At 35.6% G+C, this 20411-nt stretch overlaps 2 protein-coding genes across 4 annotated transcripts in view; one reads left to right on the top strand and one right to left on the bottom strand.

Moving 5' to 3' along the window:
• The window catches only part of LOC123557310 (methionine adenosyltransferase 2 subunit beta-like), a 33093-nt gene that overhangs the window by 260 nt on the left and 12422 nt on the right, over nucleotides 1-20411 (top strand). Inside the window, exons 1-4 of one of the 3 annotated variants that reach the window (XM_053543671.1) lie at nucleotides 41-59; nucleotides 3275-3466; nucleotides 4610-4724; nucleotides 17547-17699. In XM_053543671.1, the coding sequence (XP_053399646.1) occupies nucleotides 57-59; nucleotides 3275-3466; nucleotides 4610-4724; nucleotides 17547-17699 (463 nt within the window). In that variant the 5' untranslated portion in view covers nucleotides 41-56. Of the gene's footprint in view, nucleotides 1-40; nucleotides 60-1551; nucleotides 1571-3274; nucleotides 3467-4609; nucleotides 4725-17546; nucleotides 17700-20411 lie in introns of those variants that run through there. The other 2 variants (XM_053543670.1, XM_053543669.1) reach the window with 2 other exon arrangements.
• LOC128557074 (uncharacterized) lies at nucleotides 9510-13483 on the bottom strand. Its single transcript, XM_053543668.1, has 2 exons — nucleotides 13435-13483; nucleotides 9510-12085 (listed from the first exon to the last, which is right to left on the bottom strand). Exon 2 carries the CDS (start codon nucleotides 12082-12084, stop codon nucleotides 9970-9972), a length of 2115 nt encoding a protein of 704 aa, XP_053399643.1. The 5' UTR covers nucleotide 12085; nucleotides 13435-13483; the 3' UTR covers nucleotides 9510-9969.

Here is a 20411-nt window from a genome sequence, read left to right as displayed (position 1 = left end):
CAAATATCATAGTTTTCGGACAGGAAGTGTACAGCTGTACAGCTCCGTGGCCAGTGATGGTAAATGCCGGGGTCAACATATCGTTTGAAAGTGTACATCTCCATGATTGGCCTTTACTCCATCTGAGCTAGACTTTAGACATTGCAGCTTTGTCAGTGTTACAAGAATGCTCTTAGTCCAACTATAATCAGGTCGGAGACATCCCCTGGATTGAGAGACATTCTCTCGATCTAAACATTGTCTCTCGTTCGAAAGACAAAATGTCTTTCGTTCGAAAGACTCAAATTAGCTTAAGCAATGAAAATCATTGAAAGAGTAATTAAAACTCTCTTTTTAGAATGCGCAAATTTATTTCAAATAATAGAAAATTATCTTTCTTTTATCAAATTTTCAAAATCTAAATTATTTTGGGAATTTTGTTTAAGCATTATAATGCTTAAGCAAACTTCTATGACAATGTGTTTCTTGTAAAGTTTACTTGAAATAACAAGTTGTTTCAATGATTAAATAATGCGACTGTAAAAAAATGATTGTTTTAATAATGATTTCATGTTTTTTCAACACTTAAGCTAAATACAGTCTTTCAATCGAAAGACATTTTGTCTTTCAAACGAGAGACAGTGTTTAGATCTAGAGACTGTCTCTCAATCCAGGGGAAATCTCCGACCTGATATTTGTACACAGGTCGCGATATCGTACGTGATATTTTTGCACAGGTCAATATTTCTCCTCCATGTACAACATTGGAAGGACCTTTTCTGTGGTGAACCTTCCGCGACAATTCTGCGCGACGAATTTTAACTTGCATTTTAACTATTAAAAAACAAAAATATTCAGGGATATATTTAACTAGCTATTTTTATTTAGGGGTCAAAAATAAATGTTTAACATTAGGTATATGCTATTTTATATCCCTGATATTAGTGAAATTTTAAGATACCCGGAAAGAATATCCATTTTTTCTTTCCATTCAATTGATGTTTATGTGAATAAACATCATACACGAGTTTGTCACTGTTTTTAACAACACCCTCTAAAGTTTACACACCTTTTACATGGCTCCGCTTCGTGTCTCGTGATCGATAACCGCATACCAGTAAGAAAGTATTGGCAGACATGTAAACACGGCGCGGTAGCCAAATGAAACATATAGTGTTTACGCTTTATTAACGTGTTTTTCTGTTATGTTTTTAAACCATAAAATGATTCAGTTTTATTTTGTTTTATGATTTCATCATTTAAGTATATTGCCTGATTGTGTTTTATCTAAATCTATTTTCACCACAAAAAAGGTCTTTACTGGTTTTGAGGTAAAGAGAGGGATTCTGCCTTATCACGAAAATATCTCAGAATCAGTTCTGACGTCAAATTATTTGGACTGCAAGAACTCCAGTGGTTTCCACTCACTGTGAGGCACAGGCAGCATTGTCTCACTCTGCGTTATAAGATCCAGCATGGGTTTGTTGACATCCAGACTGAAATATGAGCAAACAACTTCAGGACCAGGGGAAGCAACTGTCAGACCAGTGTCTGTACCAACCACCGTCTGTACCAAAATTGACTGCCAAAGGTGCAGAATTTTTTTACACCTGTGCTGGACTTTTGACGAAAAATAGGCCATGTTTCATGCTTGAGCAATCAAAGTACAGGCATAGTAATAGGAAGTAGAAAGAAAATGGCCAACATCTCAAGAATTCCTCTAGTAATCATTATGCATGAACAAGTAGTGTTTCACATTATTGAAGTTACTGGTAAAACTTTTTACAACAAAATGTCAGATGCCATGTTCTTAAGCCGTTTTTTGAAGTATATAAATCTTTAATATAAACTTTGCCAAATTGTTTTATCCTGAAGATAGACCTTTATGAAACAGATGTTTGTTTCAATCTGAAGGTTACTTATTAAGCATTTTATTGAGTTTAATGTGCGTGTTCACTGTTCCAGTAGGTAAACATGTTTTGTTCAGTTGTGGTCCTTATAAGATAATGTTTATATAATGGTTTTCAAATGCAATTTTCGGATTTGACATAAGCTTCAATATATTTTTTTTGTCAACTGAATGGGGAATTTTTGCCTGCATTCAGGGGAAAAAAGCGTTCATTTTCAGCTGGGGACAGGCTCCATTTATGGGAGTCAGTTGGTGAAGGGAAAGAATCTCTGAATTTACTCATGGGTTGCATTAATATGTAAAATGATTTTCGTGTCTGTGCTGAGTCCGGGCTTTATTCTACATTATCAGGATAAATGAGGTTACACCATTACTTCCGGTTTTTCAAACATGCAGAACCACTTTAATGCTAGAATTAAAAGATAGATTAGAACAGAATTCATTTTTGAAAAGCTGACCAGTTGCATCATACTAATATCTATGTACTGTACCAGTGAAAATAAATCAGCATGTTTGTGTTTATAAATGGTACATTGTTTAAACCCCTAACTGCCATATAAAGCCAGAAGATGGCGCTGGGGCAGGTTTTTATATAAATTACGCATGCTTCACATCAGAGAGCCCTTTTTCAAAATTTTGAATCAACCGCAGAATTGGGTATTGTATTACCCAGGCGTGGGCGTCACACTCACACCTTGGTTAAAGTTTTGCATGCAAGTACGTATAGCTGTCATTTAAAGGCATAGAGCTGTGAAACTTATTTTTTTTTTTCTAGGTCAATTACCAACCACACTGGGTCAAGTTTCATAACTCTGACATGTATATTGGCCAAATTATGCCCCCTTTTGGACTTAGAAAATCCTGATTAAAGTTTTGCATGCAAGTTACTATCTCTAAACCTAATACAGATATTGAATTGAAACTTCACGTGTGTCTTCGGGGTTATGAAACTAGGTGATAGCATCAAGTCCCATAACTCTAGACATGCATTTTGGCCAAATTATACTCCCTTTTGGACTTAGAAAATCCTGGTTAAAGTTTTGCATGCAAGTTTCTATCTCAAAAGCTAATGCAAATACTGAATTAAAACTTCATACGTTTCTTGGGGTTTATAAAACTAGGTCATACCATCAAGTCCCATAACTCTGACATGTATTTTGCAAAATAATGTCCCTTTTTGAACTTAAAAACTTACTATCTCCAAAACTAATGCAGATACTGGATTGAAACTCTGTAATAGATATTTTAACATTTAGGGTGATATTCCTGCTTCTGGGACAACAACAGTTGAGCATTGGCTGTCTTACGGACAGCTGTTTTTATGGGTTAGAAATTTGCAGATGTACATTTCTGAATACTATTGTTGGTTTGTGTTGCATATTACAGATAAACATGACAAAGCATCGAGCCTTAGTGACTGGTGCCTCTGGCTTACTGGGTAGAGCGATCATGAAGGATTTTTGTGCATCTCCTGACTGGGATGTTCTTGGACTGGCATTTTCCCGCGCACGTGATGGTCTTAAAAAAGTTGATTTGTCAGACAAAAATGCTGTCACTGATGTCGTCAATGACTTTAAGGTAAATATATTCCAGTAATAAATGGTGTTTAGTAAGATTTTCTTTCCAGTATAAATATTGTTACAGTTTTTGATTTATTGTAAATTTGCAGTGTATCAAAGCGTGAAAGATAATGATTTTCTTGAGCGTAGTTAGCACAGTGGTGTTTTTAACATATGCCACATAAATGATTTGTGTCATATGCCCTTTTGTTTGATTTTGTTTTGTATATCACAACATCAGTTTTGCAGTGATGCTAGCTGTCCTTTAAGATAAGAGAATAAACATCTGTTACTGGCAGATTATATGTTATGGAAACACATAAGAGACTAGTTGTTTCTACTAATTTTTCCATTCAAAATTGAAAAGTATTTGCAATGGGGTACTAGTGGTAAACTACTTCTAATATAAAGCTTTATATTTAGCGACCGTTGAGTACGTATTCCTCTGTGGTGTATTGGTCAAGACCGCAGGAAAAGCTTTATTGCCACGGGGACTTTTGTTTGATTCCTGACTTGGGCATTTTTTTCTTGATTTGGCATAAGATAGTTTAGAAAGAAAAACTCTTGTTCTGATGTTCATAATATGACCAAACTTAAATTTCAAAGAAAGATCATTTTTAGCCAAAATCTGGAGGTAAGTGCCTTTAAGTACATGACTATTGCACATGTTGCTCAGCAATCAGCAGAGTAACTGAGCATGCCACGATATGCACCTGGGATTGTCTTCTAGTTTACGGGCTCATATTTTTGGATGCTGCTGGGTAAAATATTAAACTCATAAAAACTAACTTTCCAATCTGAATATATCTTAAATGCGCACACCAAACACAGTTGTGACGTCGTATATCTATGGTATAGTCTATTCCATATTTATATATCAGACCTATTCGAAAACGAAAATTGAAGAAATATTTACTAAATTGAGATTATGTTCTTCTGGGATGACTGGTAATTCATACAGTTGAGGAAAAACAAAAGACGGAATACCAAAAATGATGACCCAGGCAAAAAATCATCTTCAATTAAGGCAGAAAAATTGATCAAGGCAAATGAGGCAGAAAAAGTTACTGAGGCAAGTGCTCCGGTTTCCTTAATAATCACTACGGTCATGATATCTTTAAGATAATTAAAATGTTTGTTACTGTTTTGTTATGGTTTACAGCCAGATGTTATCATACACAGTGCAGCAGAAAGGAGGGTAGATGTGATTGAGAAAACTCCGGAAGCTGCGAAAAAAGTCAATCTTGATGCTACACAATTTATATGTGAAGCTGCAGGTATGGTGAACTGCCTTTATTTAAAGAGTTGCCTTCATGTTTATATTGAAACTTCAGTCAAACAGGATTTAAAGTTATTCATCTTCTGTTATTTTGAGAAAATGTTTCAAGTATAAAAAGCCCAAGTTTTTCACATATGACTGCAGTAACTGTTATTTAATGAAAATGTGTGCATCTGACAGTTAGTACATGTACTTCTATGTAAACATGTAAATCTAACAGTTAGTAATTCTATAATTTATGAACATGTAAATCTAACAGTTAGTAATTCTATAATTTATGAACATGTAAATCTAACAGCAGTTCTCTGTAAACATGGAAATCTGACAGCTAGCACTTCTGTGTAAGCTTGTACATTGTAAATCTAACAGTTAGTATGTTTATGTAAACATGTAAAGGAAAAGTATGAACATGATAATGACACTACAGCACCTGTAGACTAAGCCTACTATACAAGTTTGCCAGTATTTTGACTGAAAGAATTAGGGCTTGAACATTTGCATTCTCAAATGTCACTGATTATTATACGCCCAAAAGGACGTATTATGTTATACCCCCGGTGTCCGTCTGTCCGTCCGTCCATTAGCAATTTCGTGTCTGCTCTGTAACTCTTGAACCCCTTGAAGGATTTCATTTAAACTTGACACAAATGTTCACCATGCCAAGACGACATGCAGAGTGCATGTTTTAGATGTCTTGCTTCAAGTTCAAGGTCACACTTAGGGGTCAAAGGTCATATCAGTTTGCTTCATGTCTGCTCTGTAACTTGAACTGCTTGAAGGATTTCAGAGAAATTGGCACAAATGTTCACCACACCAAGACGACATGCAGAGCGCATGTTTCGGATAACTCACTTCAAGGTCAAGGTTACACTTAGGGGTCAAAGGTCATATAAAGGTCATATCAGTTTGTTTTGTGTCCAGTCTGTAACTCTTGAACTGCTTGAAAGATTTCAAAGAAACTTGGCACAAATGTTCACCACACCAGGACGACGTGCAGAGCACATGTTGTGGATGACTCACTTCAAGGTAAAGGTCACACTTAGGGGTCAAAGGTAATATATGCCTTTGCTTTGTTTATATTGCTCTGCATTGCAGTGCTCTTGTTTGTATTTGGCAGATCCCTTTTTAGCTCACCTGAGCAATGCTCAGGTGAGTTTTTCTGATCGCTCGATGTCCGGGGTCTGTCTGTCGTCTGTCTGTCAACATTTAGCTTGTGTATGCGATAGAGACTGTATTTTTCAACTGATCTTGATGAAAATTGGTCAGAATGATTACCTTGATGATGTCTAGGCCGAGTTCGAAATTGCGTCATCTGGGGTCAAAAACTAGGTCACTAGGTCAAGTCAAAGGAAAACCTTGTGTATGCGATAGAGGCTGTATTTTTCAATTAATCTTCATGAATTTTGGTCAGAATGATAACCTTGATGAAATCTAGGCCGAGTTCGAAAATGGGTCATCTGGGGTTAAAAACTTGGTCACTAGGTCAAATCAAAGAAAAACCTTGTGTATGCGATAGAGGCTGTATTTTTTAATTAATCTTCATGAATTTCGGTCAGAATGATAACCTTGATGAAATCTAGGCCGAGTTCGAAAATGGGTCATCTGGGGTCAAAAACTAGGTCACTAGGTCAAATCAAAGAAAAACCTTGTGTACGCGATAGAGGCTGTATTTTTCAATTAATCTTCATGAATTTTGGTCAGAATGATTACCTTGATGAAATCTAGGTTGAGTTCGAAAACGGGTCATCTGGGGTCAAAAACTAGGTCACTAGGTCAAATCAAAGAAAAACCTTGTGTATGCGTTAGAAGCTGTATTTTTTAATTAATCTTCATGAATTTTGGTCAGAATGATTACCTTGATGACATCTAAGCTGAGTGCGAAAACGGGTCATCTGGGGTCAAAAACTAGGTCACTAGGTCAAATCAAAGAAAAACCTTGTGTATGCGATAGAGGCTGTATTTTTCAATTAATCTTCATGAATTTTGGTCAGAATGATTACCTTGATGAAATCTAGATCAAGTTCGAATATGGGTCCTCTGGGGTCAAAAAATAGGTCACTAGGTCAATTCAAAGGAAAAGCTTGTATATGCGATAGAGGCTGTATTTTTCAATTGATCTTCCTGAAATTAAGTCCAAAATGATAACCTTAATGAAATCTAGGCAGAGTTTGAAAATGGGTCATCTTGGGTCAGAAAGTAGGTCACTAGGTCAAATCATAGAAAAACCTTGTGTATGCGATAGAGGCTGTATTTTTTCAATTGATCTTCATGAAATTTGGTCAGAATGATAGTCTTGATGAAATCTAGGTCAAGTTCGAATATGGGTCTCGTACTCTGGGGTCAAAAATTAGGTCACAGGTCGAATCAAAGATAATACTTATTTATACTCAAGATTTTTGCTCCAATTTTAATGATAATTTGTCAGAATATTTTTTTCCATGAAATCACTAGGTCAAACATATTTACACTGTTATGGTGTGTTATGGTGTGTTTCTCAGGTGAGCGACCTAGGGCCATCTTGGCCCGCTTGTTTGTTTACTTACAATAATTTTTTTTTAATTACTTCCCTTTTATGTTACTATAAATAGCTTATTTTGAAACTTTTTTATTATTGGCTGTAGGGAAAAACCAATACCACTTTTCTGTGGTACAACATGGATGGTACCTCCAATTTTTAGGTGTATTTTGACATACCTGTACCTGGTAAGGTTTTTTTTGTGGACTTAGAATTTTCTTTTGAATTTCTTCCGTTTGTTGTTCCTGTCCTTTGGGCTTCAACAGTCAACGGCACAATCACAATAAAGTGCGCACATATTCTAAAAATATGCCATTTTATGAAGTACCCAGTAGTAGGAAATGAAAATTATTTATAATTTTTATACTCTATAATGTCTTATGCATCAGGGCATGTAGTTGGAATAGCACAAATGTATCCACAGTGTATCGAAATTTTGACTTGTTTACACCTACTACCACAAGAGGCCGTGTCCTACACACTAATATCATCAAAATGCACTGGAGTTATTTTATTCGTTTATTTTATAACAAATCATGGTAAAATTGATACTAGATTTTGTATATGCATAAATGAGATCAAATAAACACAGGTATGGAACAAAGGACGTTTTAAAGATTAAAATGGAACACATTTCATGTACCTGTACTTATGGACCAAACTAAAGTAACGTTACAATAACGTAAATTGTTTAAACATCATGTTCGAATGAAATTTATATGAACGATATGTTCATGTGTACATTTATAGGTCTGAAACTTTACTGTTCTACCTTATGTTACAACATGATGCAAGTCCATGGCTGCCTATTTAAGTAACTTTAATATTTTGATCGATTAATGAAATGGCTATCAATAAAACCTGACTTGAGAAGATCTCGTTAATAACTCGTTTTTATGCATGGTATTTTTGAACAACAAATTGTTTTTATTATGTATTTATTATTATTTTGCTTTTATAACAGTTACTAGTAACTGCAGTTTATTATTTATATTTCTTAGTAATATATGTATGATATTTATGCTTTTATAATTGCAGTTCTGTCTACAATATTCAATTTACAGAATTTTGATAGGTAATAATCTTTAATGTCTATTTTATGCTACATGTTACCAAAATAAAATTTATGACATTTAAGGATGAAATGGTTAACATATTGAAAAAATCTGATTTTGTGGGGCCGTGTCCTACACAAATTACTTTGAACCGCTTCATCACAGCTATACAAAACCAGAAAGTTAAATGTTATGTACCCTATAATTATCATTCAAAGACATACTTACACCGGTAAAATATGAATACTCAAACTTCACTGGAAGTAGGAAATCTTCATGGGGGCCATGTCCTACACAATTTTTGTGGACAGCCCAACTGCTGGTTTTAACACCAAATGTCTCATTTATATGTGTATATAGACCTTCAAAACCATTGACATTCTTCAACGCCGGTTTGTGTGCTACATTATAACACTCTGCAAATTTTCATAAAGATTACATGTCAACCGACAGATACCACCATGTAAATGTCTTCATTGAGAGAACGTTTTGTATACGCATCGCACAATATGCCTTAAGCGCCGCTGTATTTTTTTTTATTCTGTTACTTCCCAGGTTTTTCCATATCCTGATATTCCTGTGACAGTAACTGAATAACCATGCAAAGACCAAAATTAGCATTGTTTTGACCAAAATTTACAATATTGGCGTCTTTGAATTTTAAGCATTTATAAAAAGTCCCAGCATAACATAAATTTTTGGCCATTTTTAGAGGTATAAACACATCATAAGATGCCTGAAAAATGTTGACCAATTCACTCCTAGTTTGTTGTGCTGGTTAAGGAATTGCAGAAAGTTGTAATAAATCACCACAAAAGAAACCTTACTTCATACTGTTCATCAGAAATACCATAGAACATGCTCAGCCACCAATGTGCGCACTTTTTTTTGATCTTGCTGACAAGTTCTTTAAATTTTGCTCCCATCCTCTGATGTAACCCTTCAGGCGTATATTGCCCCGCTTGGCGGCGCTCTTGTTTATTACTGGCTGTAGGGAAAAATCGAGACCACTTTTCTGTGGTACAACATGCAATTGTTACATCAAATTTTTAGGTGTATTTTGACCTATCTCTACCTGGTTAAGAGCTTTTTGTGGAATTATAATAGAATTTTTTTTTATTCATTTAATTAATTTCCCTTTCTTGTTACTATAAATAACTTATATGAGAACTTTTTTATAATTGGACAAAAAAAATCCATATGAAAACAACTGTAGGTTTTTATATATGCAAATTTTAATCAAGTGTTTTGTTATAACATAATATATATTGTACAATATTGTTTATACATGATTGACAGATATCAGTTCATTATGTTGTATTGCAGTAGAGAAAATTAGGTGCCTTCAAGTAGGGGACTTTGTATTGCATGGCAATACTTCATTCACTTGTTTACACTCAAGAGGCTACATTTTTTGTCCTGTCTTAATGAAAATTGGACAATATTTGTCTCCATGAAATCACTAGGTCAAACACATTTAATTTTACACTGTTACAGTGTGTTACTCAGGTGAGCAACCTCGGGCCATCTTGGCCCTCTTGTTTCGTTTTGTTGGGTTTAACATCCCACCGACACAATGATCTATAGGTCATATGGCGACTTTTCAGCTTTGATGGTTGAGGGGCAAATGATTTGAAGTCAGCGACCTTAACCACTCAGCCAGGGAGGCCCCCTTATGAAATTGTATTTGCTAAACACATGCAGATATGTATTTTTGCAGCATTGTTTCTTTCCCTGTGACGTAGAGATAACATGTAATACTGTAGAGCATCAACAGGTCTGTTCTCCTGTTCCATGCACTGTCCTAGTAAATTTAGTGCTGTTTCTCTGTGTCCAAGGTTGCACTCTTTTCTGAAGACCCACATTAGTTTGTTCAGTGCTTGTTGCTGTTCCTCAGGTCTCTGCAGGTTGCCATATGCCTTGTATTGTAGAAAATAAAGATATGGAAGTGAGTCTACCACAGCACAGTCCATCCAGTCATTATCACGTCCACCTCTATGTAGCAGGTCCTCTCGTGTTGATCTAAACATTTCATACTGAAGTTCATGTGGTACACAGTTAACTTCAGCTGGGAAAAATCTTACACAAAGGGCAGCTATGTACTTAACTTCTGCTTCATCATATTGACAGCAGAGTTGACCAAATCCTCTCTTAAAGGAAGTGTGATGGAAGTTGTAGCAGCCACATACAGGCTCAGTAACTTCAGTATTATATTGTTCTTCTATATGAGAAAGAATAAAAGCAACTCTTTCCATATCTCCAGTACAATACATTATAGATGCTTGTTTTAGTCTACTTGAAGCAACATCTGAGTCCTGTCCTGCTTCAAGCCATGTAAGTGCTTGAGGAGAAACTGTTCTGTTAATCTGAATGTTCTGAGAAGCTATCAGAGAGCCTATTGAGGTACAATACAGAGGTGCTAAAAGTCTGCATGCTGTCTTTTCTAACTTGTCACCATCTCTGTAGTATCTTGTCAAATGTAGCAATATATGTAAGAGAATTTTCAATTTCATTTCTAAACTTTTATCTTTTGTACTATGAATAAGCTCATAATGATTCCTTGAAATGTCTACAACAGTGAATATTGATAAACCAGCTGTTATGTCCATATTGTATTCATTTGGCTGACATATATCATGATGTACTTCATTTATCATATTAAGCTTAATCTGAAGTCTTTCACCAAGGTTATCAATCTGAATTCCAAAAAGTAAAATGCCATTACATGGTATTAAATTTGACATTCTTTCAAGTAACTGACGTTTGACTACAGTGGAAATTTTTCCAGCCATTAAGTTGTTTTCATGATCAAAGAAATGTGGACAATTTCCTTCTAATATACATCTCTTCAATGTCTGTATACAGAAGCTTAAACAGTTCAATATATTACACTCCTTCCATACACTTGTAGGTTTACTTGCTATACAGTAAAACAAAACAGTTTTACACATGAAACTTGAAATATAACTTTCATTGTCAAGATTTTCAACATTGATGTATGTTTTAAGAATTATTTTCATTAAGATATAACATCTTATCTGAGTAAGATTTAAATTGAACATCAGGCACCGTTCAGCTAATGAGGTAGAAATTCTCCATTCAAAGGCTGCATTTTCACTGACTTTGCTGCCAACACCAACAACAAAACACTTAGTAGTTGTTGCGTATCTTTTCATTTCTGCTGTTGGCCATATGTTTATTTCTTGCTGGTGCAGCCAGGCTCTTGATGACTTTGGCCATGATATACAAGGAAATGCAATTACCGCGTCACTAGCAAGAAAACCTGGTTTAGCTGATGCTGCTGATGGTCCTTGTCGCTGTTCTCCTTCAAACACAGCAGCATCAATTATTGTATTTGTGCACAATATCCGTCCACTTGTATCCTTGACAAAGTAATTGCCCATTTCATGTGGAACAGGAAGTGGAGCATCATCTCTAAGTTCCTGCAGAAGACAATAACCAGGTGTTGTTTCATTCTGAATCATCAGGTGGTTATGTTTACCTGGAGTCCATTCAGACCAGTCCTGTATCACAATGTTATCATTATCAGAGCATAGTATGTCAATATCTGATTTCAGTCTTTGTGTTGTGGTGCCTTCTGATCTACTGCCTAAATGATAAACAGTCACTTGTTTACCATCTGCTCTGTGTGTGATTGTGTCAATAGTTTCTTTTAGTAAAGCTGCCCTTCTCCTCTTCATCACCATATTTTCATTTACTGCAATATCGTCCAGGACCTCAGAAAGTCTCATGGATGTATTGTGATAGTAATCTGGTGTATGAAACATCCTGAAATATAATTTTGAGCATGAACCATTACATGCTTCTTCATTTGTATCATTTTCTAGTTCAATTTGATAGAAATTATTATGAAAATATGAAAAAAATTACATGTAATAGCTTAAAACGACTATAGCATATTTACTGAAAATTACACTTAATACAATTATAAATTGCTTAAAAAAGGCACACAAGTCTTTTCTTTTTGTAGTGTCATAGAAAAATATTCACTGTCTAATTATGATAAATGTTTCGAGAGATATGGTAGGTTTAAAAATCATTTTTGTCGAGCCCGCTTGCGGTGAGCTCGACTTAGTCGCCACTTTTGGCAGACCGGTGTATGTCCGTTCGTCCGATTTTGTTCGGACCATAACTTTGACATGCATGGACCAATCTTGTTTATATATGGCATGAATTTTTACCTCAATGAGAAGGAGTGTCATGCGCAAATCCCATGTTCCTATCTCAAAGGTAAAGGTCACAGTTGGTCAAAGGTCAAATTGAAGAATGAGTTTGTCCAGAGCATTTCTTCTAAATGCATGGTAGGAATTTGATGTAACTTGGCATGAATGTTCACCATTATGAGACAGAGTGTCCTGCGCAATAACCAGGTCCTAGGTCTAAGGTCACGGTCACACATAGAGGTGACAGGTCAAAGGTTAGATACAAGAATTACTTTGTCCAGAGCATTTCTTTTTCATGCATGGAGGGATTTTGATGTAACTTGGCACAATTGTTCACCATCATGAGACGGATTGTCATGTGCAAGAACCTAGAATTACTTCACTTTATTGTTACTATAAATAGCTTATATTGTAACTTTTTTATTACTAGTCGTAGGGAAAAATCAAAACCACTTTTCTGTAGTACAATATGCATGTTACATTCAATTTTGAGGTGTATTATGACCTATCTCTACTTGTAAGGATTTTTGTGTGGACTTAGAGTGTCATGTGCAATTCGCATTCCTTTTGACAGCTGGCTTGCTTGACATGTTGCCAGTGGACATCTAGTAGTAATAAACAGTTTGCCACATGATTTTTTCTCTCCTCCATGTCTCTCAGACAAACATTTCAGAATCATTTGAAAACTATGGCCAGCACAGCATAGTTTTCTTTATATGGAAAACAGCTCATCTAAATTTGTTAGTCAAGGTAAAGTAGAAGAAATGGATGGCTCTAAAAAATTGCTATCTGTTTGCGTTGTGAAAGTCAGGTGAGCAATCTACCATGGCTCTCTAAAATAAAAAGCAAGTTTGTTCATTGAAGAGAGGACTGAACAATAAAAATAAATGTCAGACACTAAATGAAAATAAAATGAAAATAAAAAAAGCTGGTAAAATAAAAGAAAATGACTACCCTGCTGAATTTACAGAAATTGCCTAGTAGATTTTCCAAATTATATTACTTCCTCTTTTGGTTTAAACTAACCTTTCAAGGGAAATGACTGTCCTACATTATTTTGATAGCCATTTGCATTAAGTCCCTTATAATTTATTATGGCCACTATGAGAGTTTCAAATATGTATAATTTTGCAATACTTAGAATTTTTTAGCTTGACTATATGAACTATTTGGATGCAATTGGTGTCGGTGCTGGCACATGATTCCAGTTTGGTTAAAGTTTAACAAATAAATAAAAAAAAAACCATGTAAATAAATAAATAAATTAATAATAATATTAATCTGTGGAAGAAAAAAGCAGAATTTTAGCTGTTCGAAACCCGACTCCAGTGCTTGATATTAGTAAGTTCATTAAGTTGTATAGTAGGATAAATGCAAAAGAGGAGTGAAGGCAAAATAAAAATGAAAGATTTTATGAATTTTTATTTATTTCATTTTACAAATACAACACAGTCAGTCAAACAGTAATATGGAAAGTAGGCAATAAAACAAAAAATAACATTAACAAAAAGGTATATAGCATGCACATGAACAAATAGGTTATTAATCTAACTTAATAATCGATATATCGATGTATCGTAGATGTCTGTCTTCCAATATGTTAGTATTGTCAATATGCCTAACAGCCCTACTGCATCATTATCCACATGGTATCTCACAAGGTCTATAACTTCTTGACAAGTATTTCATTAATTATTCCTCCTTTTTATACGACCGTTTGATAAACGGGATGTATTATGGGAACGCCCCTGGCGGGTGGGTGGGCGGCGGCGTCCACAGACTTTGTCCGGAGCCAATCTCCTTCGTGCAGGGAGGGATTTTGATGAAACTTGGCAAAGTTGTTCATCATCATGAAACGGAGTGTCGTGCGCAAGAACCAGGTCCCTAGGTCTAAGGTCAAGGTCACACTTTGAGGTCAAAGGTCAAATTCAAGAATGACTTTGTCCGGAGCATATCTTCTTCATGCATGGAGAGATTTTGATGAAACTTGGCACAGTTGTTCACCATCATGAGACAGAGTGTCATGCATAAGAACCAGGTCCCTAGGTCTAAGGTCAAGGTCACACTTAGAGATCAAAGGTCAAATTCAAGAATGACTTTGTCCAGAGCATATCTGCTTCATGCATGGAGGGATTTTGATTTAATTTGGCACAATTGTTTACCATCTATCATGAGACAGAGTGTCATGCACAAGAACCAGGTCCCTAGGTCTAAGGTCAAGGTCACACTTAGAGGTCAAAGGACACAAGAATGAAAACTTTGTCCGGAGCATTTCTTCTTCATGCATGGAGGGATTTTGATATAACTTGGCACAAATGTTCACCACCATGAGATGGAGTGTCTTGCGCAAGAATCAGGTCCCTTGGTCTAAGGTCAAGGTCACACATAGAGGCCAAAGGTCAGATACAAGAATGACTTTGTCCGAAGCATTTCTTCTTCATGCATGGAGGGATTTTGATGCAACTTGGCACAATTGTACACCATCATGAGACGGAGTGTCATGCGCAGGTCCCTTCTTTAGAATTACTTCCCTTTGTTGTTACTATAATTAGCTTGTATTGTAACTTTTTCATTACTAGTCGTAGGGAAAAATCGAGACTACTTTTCTGTAGTACAACATGCATGTTACATCCAATTCTGATGTGTATTTTGACCTATCTCTACCTGGTAAGGATTTTTATGTGGACTTACAATTTTTTGGGGGGGATTTTTATCCCCCGAAGGGAGGCATATAGTTTTTGAACCGTCGGTCTGTCGGTCTGTCCGCAATTTTCGTGTCCGGTCCATATCTTTGTCATTGATTGATGGATTTTCAAATAACTTGGCATGAATGTGTACCACAGTAAGACAACGTGTTGCGCGCAAGACCCAGGTCCGTAGCTCAAAGTTCAAGGTCACACTTAGACATTAAAGGATAGTGCATTGATGGGCGTGTCCGGTCCATATCTTTGTCATCGATGGACGGATTTTCAAATAACTTGGCATAAATGTGTACCGCATTAAGACGACATGTCGCACGCAAGACCCAGGTCCATAGCTCAGAGGTCAAGGTCACACTTAGACGTTAAAGGGTAGTGCATTGATGCGCGTGTCCGGTCCATATCTTTGTCATCGATTGATGGATTTTCAAATAAATTGGCATTAATGTGTACCACAGTAAGACGACGTTGTCGCACGCAAGACCCATGTCCATAGCTCAAAGGTCAAGGTCACACTTAGACGTTAAAGGATAGTGCATTGATGGGCTTGTCCGGTCCATATCTTTGTCATCGATTGATCGATTTTCAAATAACTTGGCATGAATGTGTACCACAGTAAGACGACGTGTCGCGCGCAAGACCCATGTCCGTATCAAAGGTCAAGGTCACACTTAGACGTTAAAGGTCATTTTTTATGATAGTGCATTGATTGGCCTGTCCGGTCCATATCTTTGTCATTCATGCATGGATTTTAAAATAACTATGCATGAATTTGTGACACAGTAAGACGACGTGTCGCGCGCAAGACCCAGCTCCGTAGGTCAAAGGTCCTAAACTCTAACATCGGCCATAACTATTCATTCAAAGTGCCATTGGGGGCATGTGTCATCCTATGGAGACAGCTCTTGTTTTTTTGTTTGTTTGTTTTTTTTTTTTTTTTAAACATTTACTTCCCTTAGTTGTTACTATAAATAACTTATGTTGTAACTTTTTTATAATTGACTGTAGGGAAAAACCAAGACCACTTTTCTGTGGTACAACATAGATGTTACTTTCAAATTTTAGGTGTATTTTAAGGTATCTCTACCTGGTAAGGAGTTTTTATGTGGGTTTAGAAAAACAAAAGAATTACAATAATTACTACCACAAAATTAAAATTCCATTTGCAAATATAGGTGCTAGTGTAAAGAAATTTGCTGTGATGGGCGTATATTGTGACATTCTGGCACTCTTGTTGACCATTTGGTCTGCCTTACATACTTTTTGGGCAAGAAGGAAAAAGACTTACCCATATCCTTACAATGTTACGGCCAGATAGGGACTCCTTCTTATAGTCAGGGTGTCTCAAACCTTCTGTTTCTCACAAATCAGTTTTCAATGAGCAATTGACAATTTTGTCTAGTAAAATAAAAGATGGATTACACGCAAATGTCTGGTTGTCAGTGACTGACATTTGCATATAAATATTAATGTATTACTTACACCTAAGTAAGGAATTGCAGGGACCATGGAAAATCTGGGCTTTCAACAGGGATTCAAACTCCCCATCACATGGTTGGGAATGTACAGAGGTGTAGTGATTCAGGTTTTCGCTCTTCTGTTTGATGATTTTGTTATATTGTGTAAGAAGAACCCTTGCCTGCTAAGATAAAACAGTGTAATGACTTTTGTGTCCCTGCAAAAATATTTTATGGTCATGGAGCACATAGATTTGCCCTTGTCCGTATGTCTGTTTGTCCATCAGACTTTGTGTCATGCATATCTCAAAAAGTATTTTACCCAGCATCATCAAACCTCTCAGGTTGTGTTTCAGCATGTTAAGTTTTGCACCTGGTATTTTTAATTGGGATTTTACACAGCCACATCAGAGTTATGGCCCTTGAGTAAGTCAGAAATATGTTTAAAAAGGTCCTTAAAGTTTGTGTCGCATATATCTTAAAAAGTAGTTGACCTACTGTCATAAAACATTAAGAATATTGTTATATAGCATGTAAAGTTGTGCACCTGGTGTTTTGTTTGGGATTTTACTCTGCTAGACTAGATTTATGGTCCTTGACTTTAAATAGTGAAAAATACACAGAAAGTGCTTAAAAGTTTATGTTACAAATGTACACACATCTAGTTCAAATCTCTATATTGACCTAGCTCTGATGTTATAAAATTGAGATTTGAGAGCAGTCTTGGAATGGAGCCTTGCTATTGGTCCATTTCAAAATCGTGTTCAGAAACAACCAATCATATACAGGCGTTTTTAGACTGGTCTCTTAACCCCAGTCTTGTAAACTTGTACCTTGATTAACTTTTACTAAAAAAAAAAAATCCACCTGTCGTTACAATATTTCTAATTTATACCCTTGTAAATTTCAGCTGGTGTGAAAGCATGGGTGTTATTTATCAGTACAGATTATGTGTTTGATGGAAAGAACCCGCCATACAAAGTAACAGATGAACCAAATCCATTAAATCTTTATGCTAAAAGTAAACTAGAGGGAGAGAAGATTACGCTTAGGGTTAATCCAGGTAATATACTTTATCAAGTTTCATTGTACCCCCCATCAACAAAGTTGTAAAGGGGGGGGTGTGTATACTGGTTTCAGGTTGTCTGTCTGTCTGTCTGTCTGTCTGTAGACACAATCTTGTGCGCACCATCTCTCCTCATCCCCTTGACACAATTTAATGAAACTTCACACAAGTGATCAGTAACAACAGTAGTTGTGCATGGGGTATGTAAGGTTTTTTCAGAAAAAAAATTTGCAGAGTTACGGGACTTTGTTTTTTGTTACTATACTATATACATAGACACAGTCTTGTGCACACCATCTCTCCTCATCCCCTTGACACAGTTTAATGAAACTTCACACAGGTGATCAATAACAACAGTACTTGTGCATGGGGCATGTTAGGTTCTTTCAACAACAAAAATTGCAGAGTTATGGGACTTTGTTTCTTGTTAACATACTATGTACATACAGTCTGCATATGCAATCATGTGCGCGCCTAATCTTCCACATAATTATGCAATCTTGTATGTGTCAAATTGCAATGTACTGTGTCAGTGCATGCAGGGGGTACATTCATCACCTTTAGTGATAGCTCTAGTTAAAATCTGCCCTGGATGAAAATTACTACCAGTATTCACAATTTTTTTTTTATGACTCTCATTATGAAAACTTGTATGAGGTCCAAGTTTTTCAAATCAGTCTAGGAAAAAATCAAGCACAGGACCCTATCTTTTTTATTTCCCAAATTATATTCTGAAGTTTTGAAAAATCAGGATTAAATTTTAATCAAATTCTACATTATAGAAAAAAATTTGATCCAAATGTGCAGAACTACCTCAACACCTCTCACTCAGACATACTGTGTACATAATAAGAAACAGACGATGTGTAATGTTTTGTCCTTGAAGCAATAACTCTTATTATCCAGAAGTATGACTGATTCCTTTTTGGCAATTGATCGAAATCAGTTTACCAGAGGGGACTTTTTGATCAGACTTCTGCAATTTAAATTAAGAGGATTGAAAGTGTATCAAAATATGGCTTAACGTGGTTTAGTTGGGTTTTTGTGCAATTTTCTAATAAATCGCAGGAATGCAACTATGTTTGATGAACAAAGCTTTTTTCATTGATCAAGTTGATTTCTTGTACAAGATATTTTAAAGGTACTGACCTCCAGATTTTGGCTGAACATGATCTTTGTTTGAAATTGAAGTTTGGTCATATTATGAACTTTAGAACACGAGTTTTTCTTTCTAAGCTATTTTAAACATGACAGATCAAGAAAAAAAATCCTGGGCCGCCTCAGCAAAAAAATTTCCTGTATTATGACCAGTTCACCACAGAGGAATACATACTTAACATTGAATTTTGTTAAATATAAAGCTTTATAATAAAGGCAGTTAACATCCAGTACCCCCTTACAAATGCTTTTCAATTTTGAATGGAAAAATTAGTAAAAACAACTAATTTTTGTGTTTCCATAACATATTATCTGTCAGTAACAAAGTTTCAAAGTCTTCTTAAGAAATATAGCAATAATTTTCTGATATCTAAATTTTTTCTCTTTTTTCGTTGTTGCACAATCTGGACGTCACTGCCTTTTAAAGACATTCATTTATTTTGCATAATGTACATTCATGGCATTAAAAATAAGGAAAGTATAACTGACTGTCTAATTAGTTGGTTTTATTGGGTCGGTGTGCAGTTTTCTAACAAATCTCAGTTATGTGACTGTGGTTGGCAAGCCATACGGTTTGCATTGGTCGAGTTGATTCCTTGTACAAAGTATTAAAAAACTGCCATTTATTTTGCATAATTAACCTGCATGCCATTAAAAGTAAGGCAAGCATGCAATAGAACAGTCAGTGTTTGTGTTCAGTTTGGACTGGGATCATAGAATATTGCCAGTCAAGTCTACATAGTCGTTTTTGTGTACAGCATCTGGAGGAATCGTTGTTGCTCAGGTTCTCATCAAATTGGGGGAAAAATCAGTTTACATTTAGTAAAAAGCATTTTGTCTGGGTATGATGTATAAGTATTGAAGTTTTTTTTGTCACGTACAAACATTTGGATATTCTATTCTGTGAAGACCTGTCAGACGTACATTTCAAACATTTATGCATTATTTAAATAACTTAATGCTACTACACAATGTGTTTGGCAGACAAAAGTTTTACGTCTAAAATGTTTCAATATGTTAGAAATAAAATTTGGAAATGGTTATGAATTATTAAGAGAACATTTTACAAATTTACAATAAAGGCAAGTAAATAAACAAAAGCATGACAGACCATAACTCGATCTTTTTTATTTCAGAGATTGAATGTAGTACTGTAGTAAGTCATGTTCAAGGATTTACAACAGTATTGCATTCAGCCCTAGATTTGCTCATGATAGCCTTAGATATACATTAAGAATCAAGAAAGAGTGTTGAATGCTGTACTTACATTTCTTTTAAATGTTTTAAGTTCCTGTAAATGTTTCAAGACAAAATTACATGAAACAAAATTACATTTCATGTAAATGTTGCAAGATAAAATTACATTTCATGTAAATGTTGCAAGATCAAATTACATTTCATGTAAATGTTCCAAGACAAAATTACATTTCATGTAGGGGAGTCTCCGTTGCCGAGTGGTTAAGGTCTCTGACATCAAATCACTTGCCCCTCATCGATGTGGGTTTGAGCCTCACTCGGGGCGTTGAATTCTTCATGTGAGGAAGCCATCCA

The sequence above is a fragment of the Mercenaria mercenaria genome, chromosome 5, assembly GCF_021730395.1.
Source record: "Mercenaria mercenaria strain notata chromosome 5, MADL_Memer_1, whole genome shotgun sequence".
Lineage (NCBI taxonomy): Eukaryota > Metazoa > Mollusca > Bivalvia > Venerida > Veneridae > Mercenaria > Mercenaria mercenaria.
The sequence above is the reverse complement of the archived record's forward strand: the minus strand, read 5'-3'. Positions and strand labels throughout refer to the sequence as shown.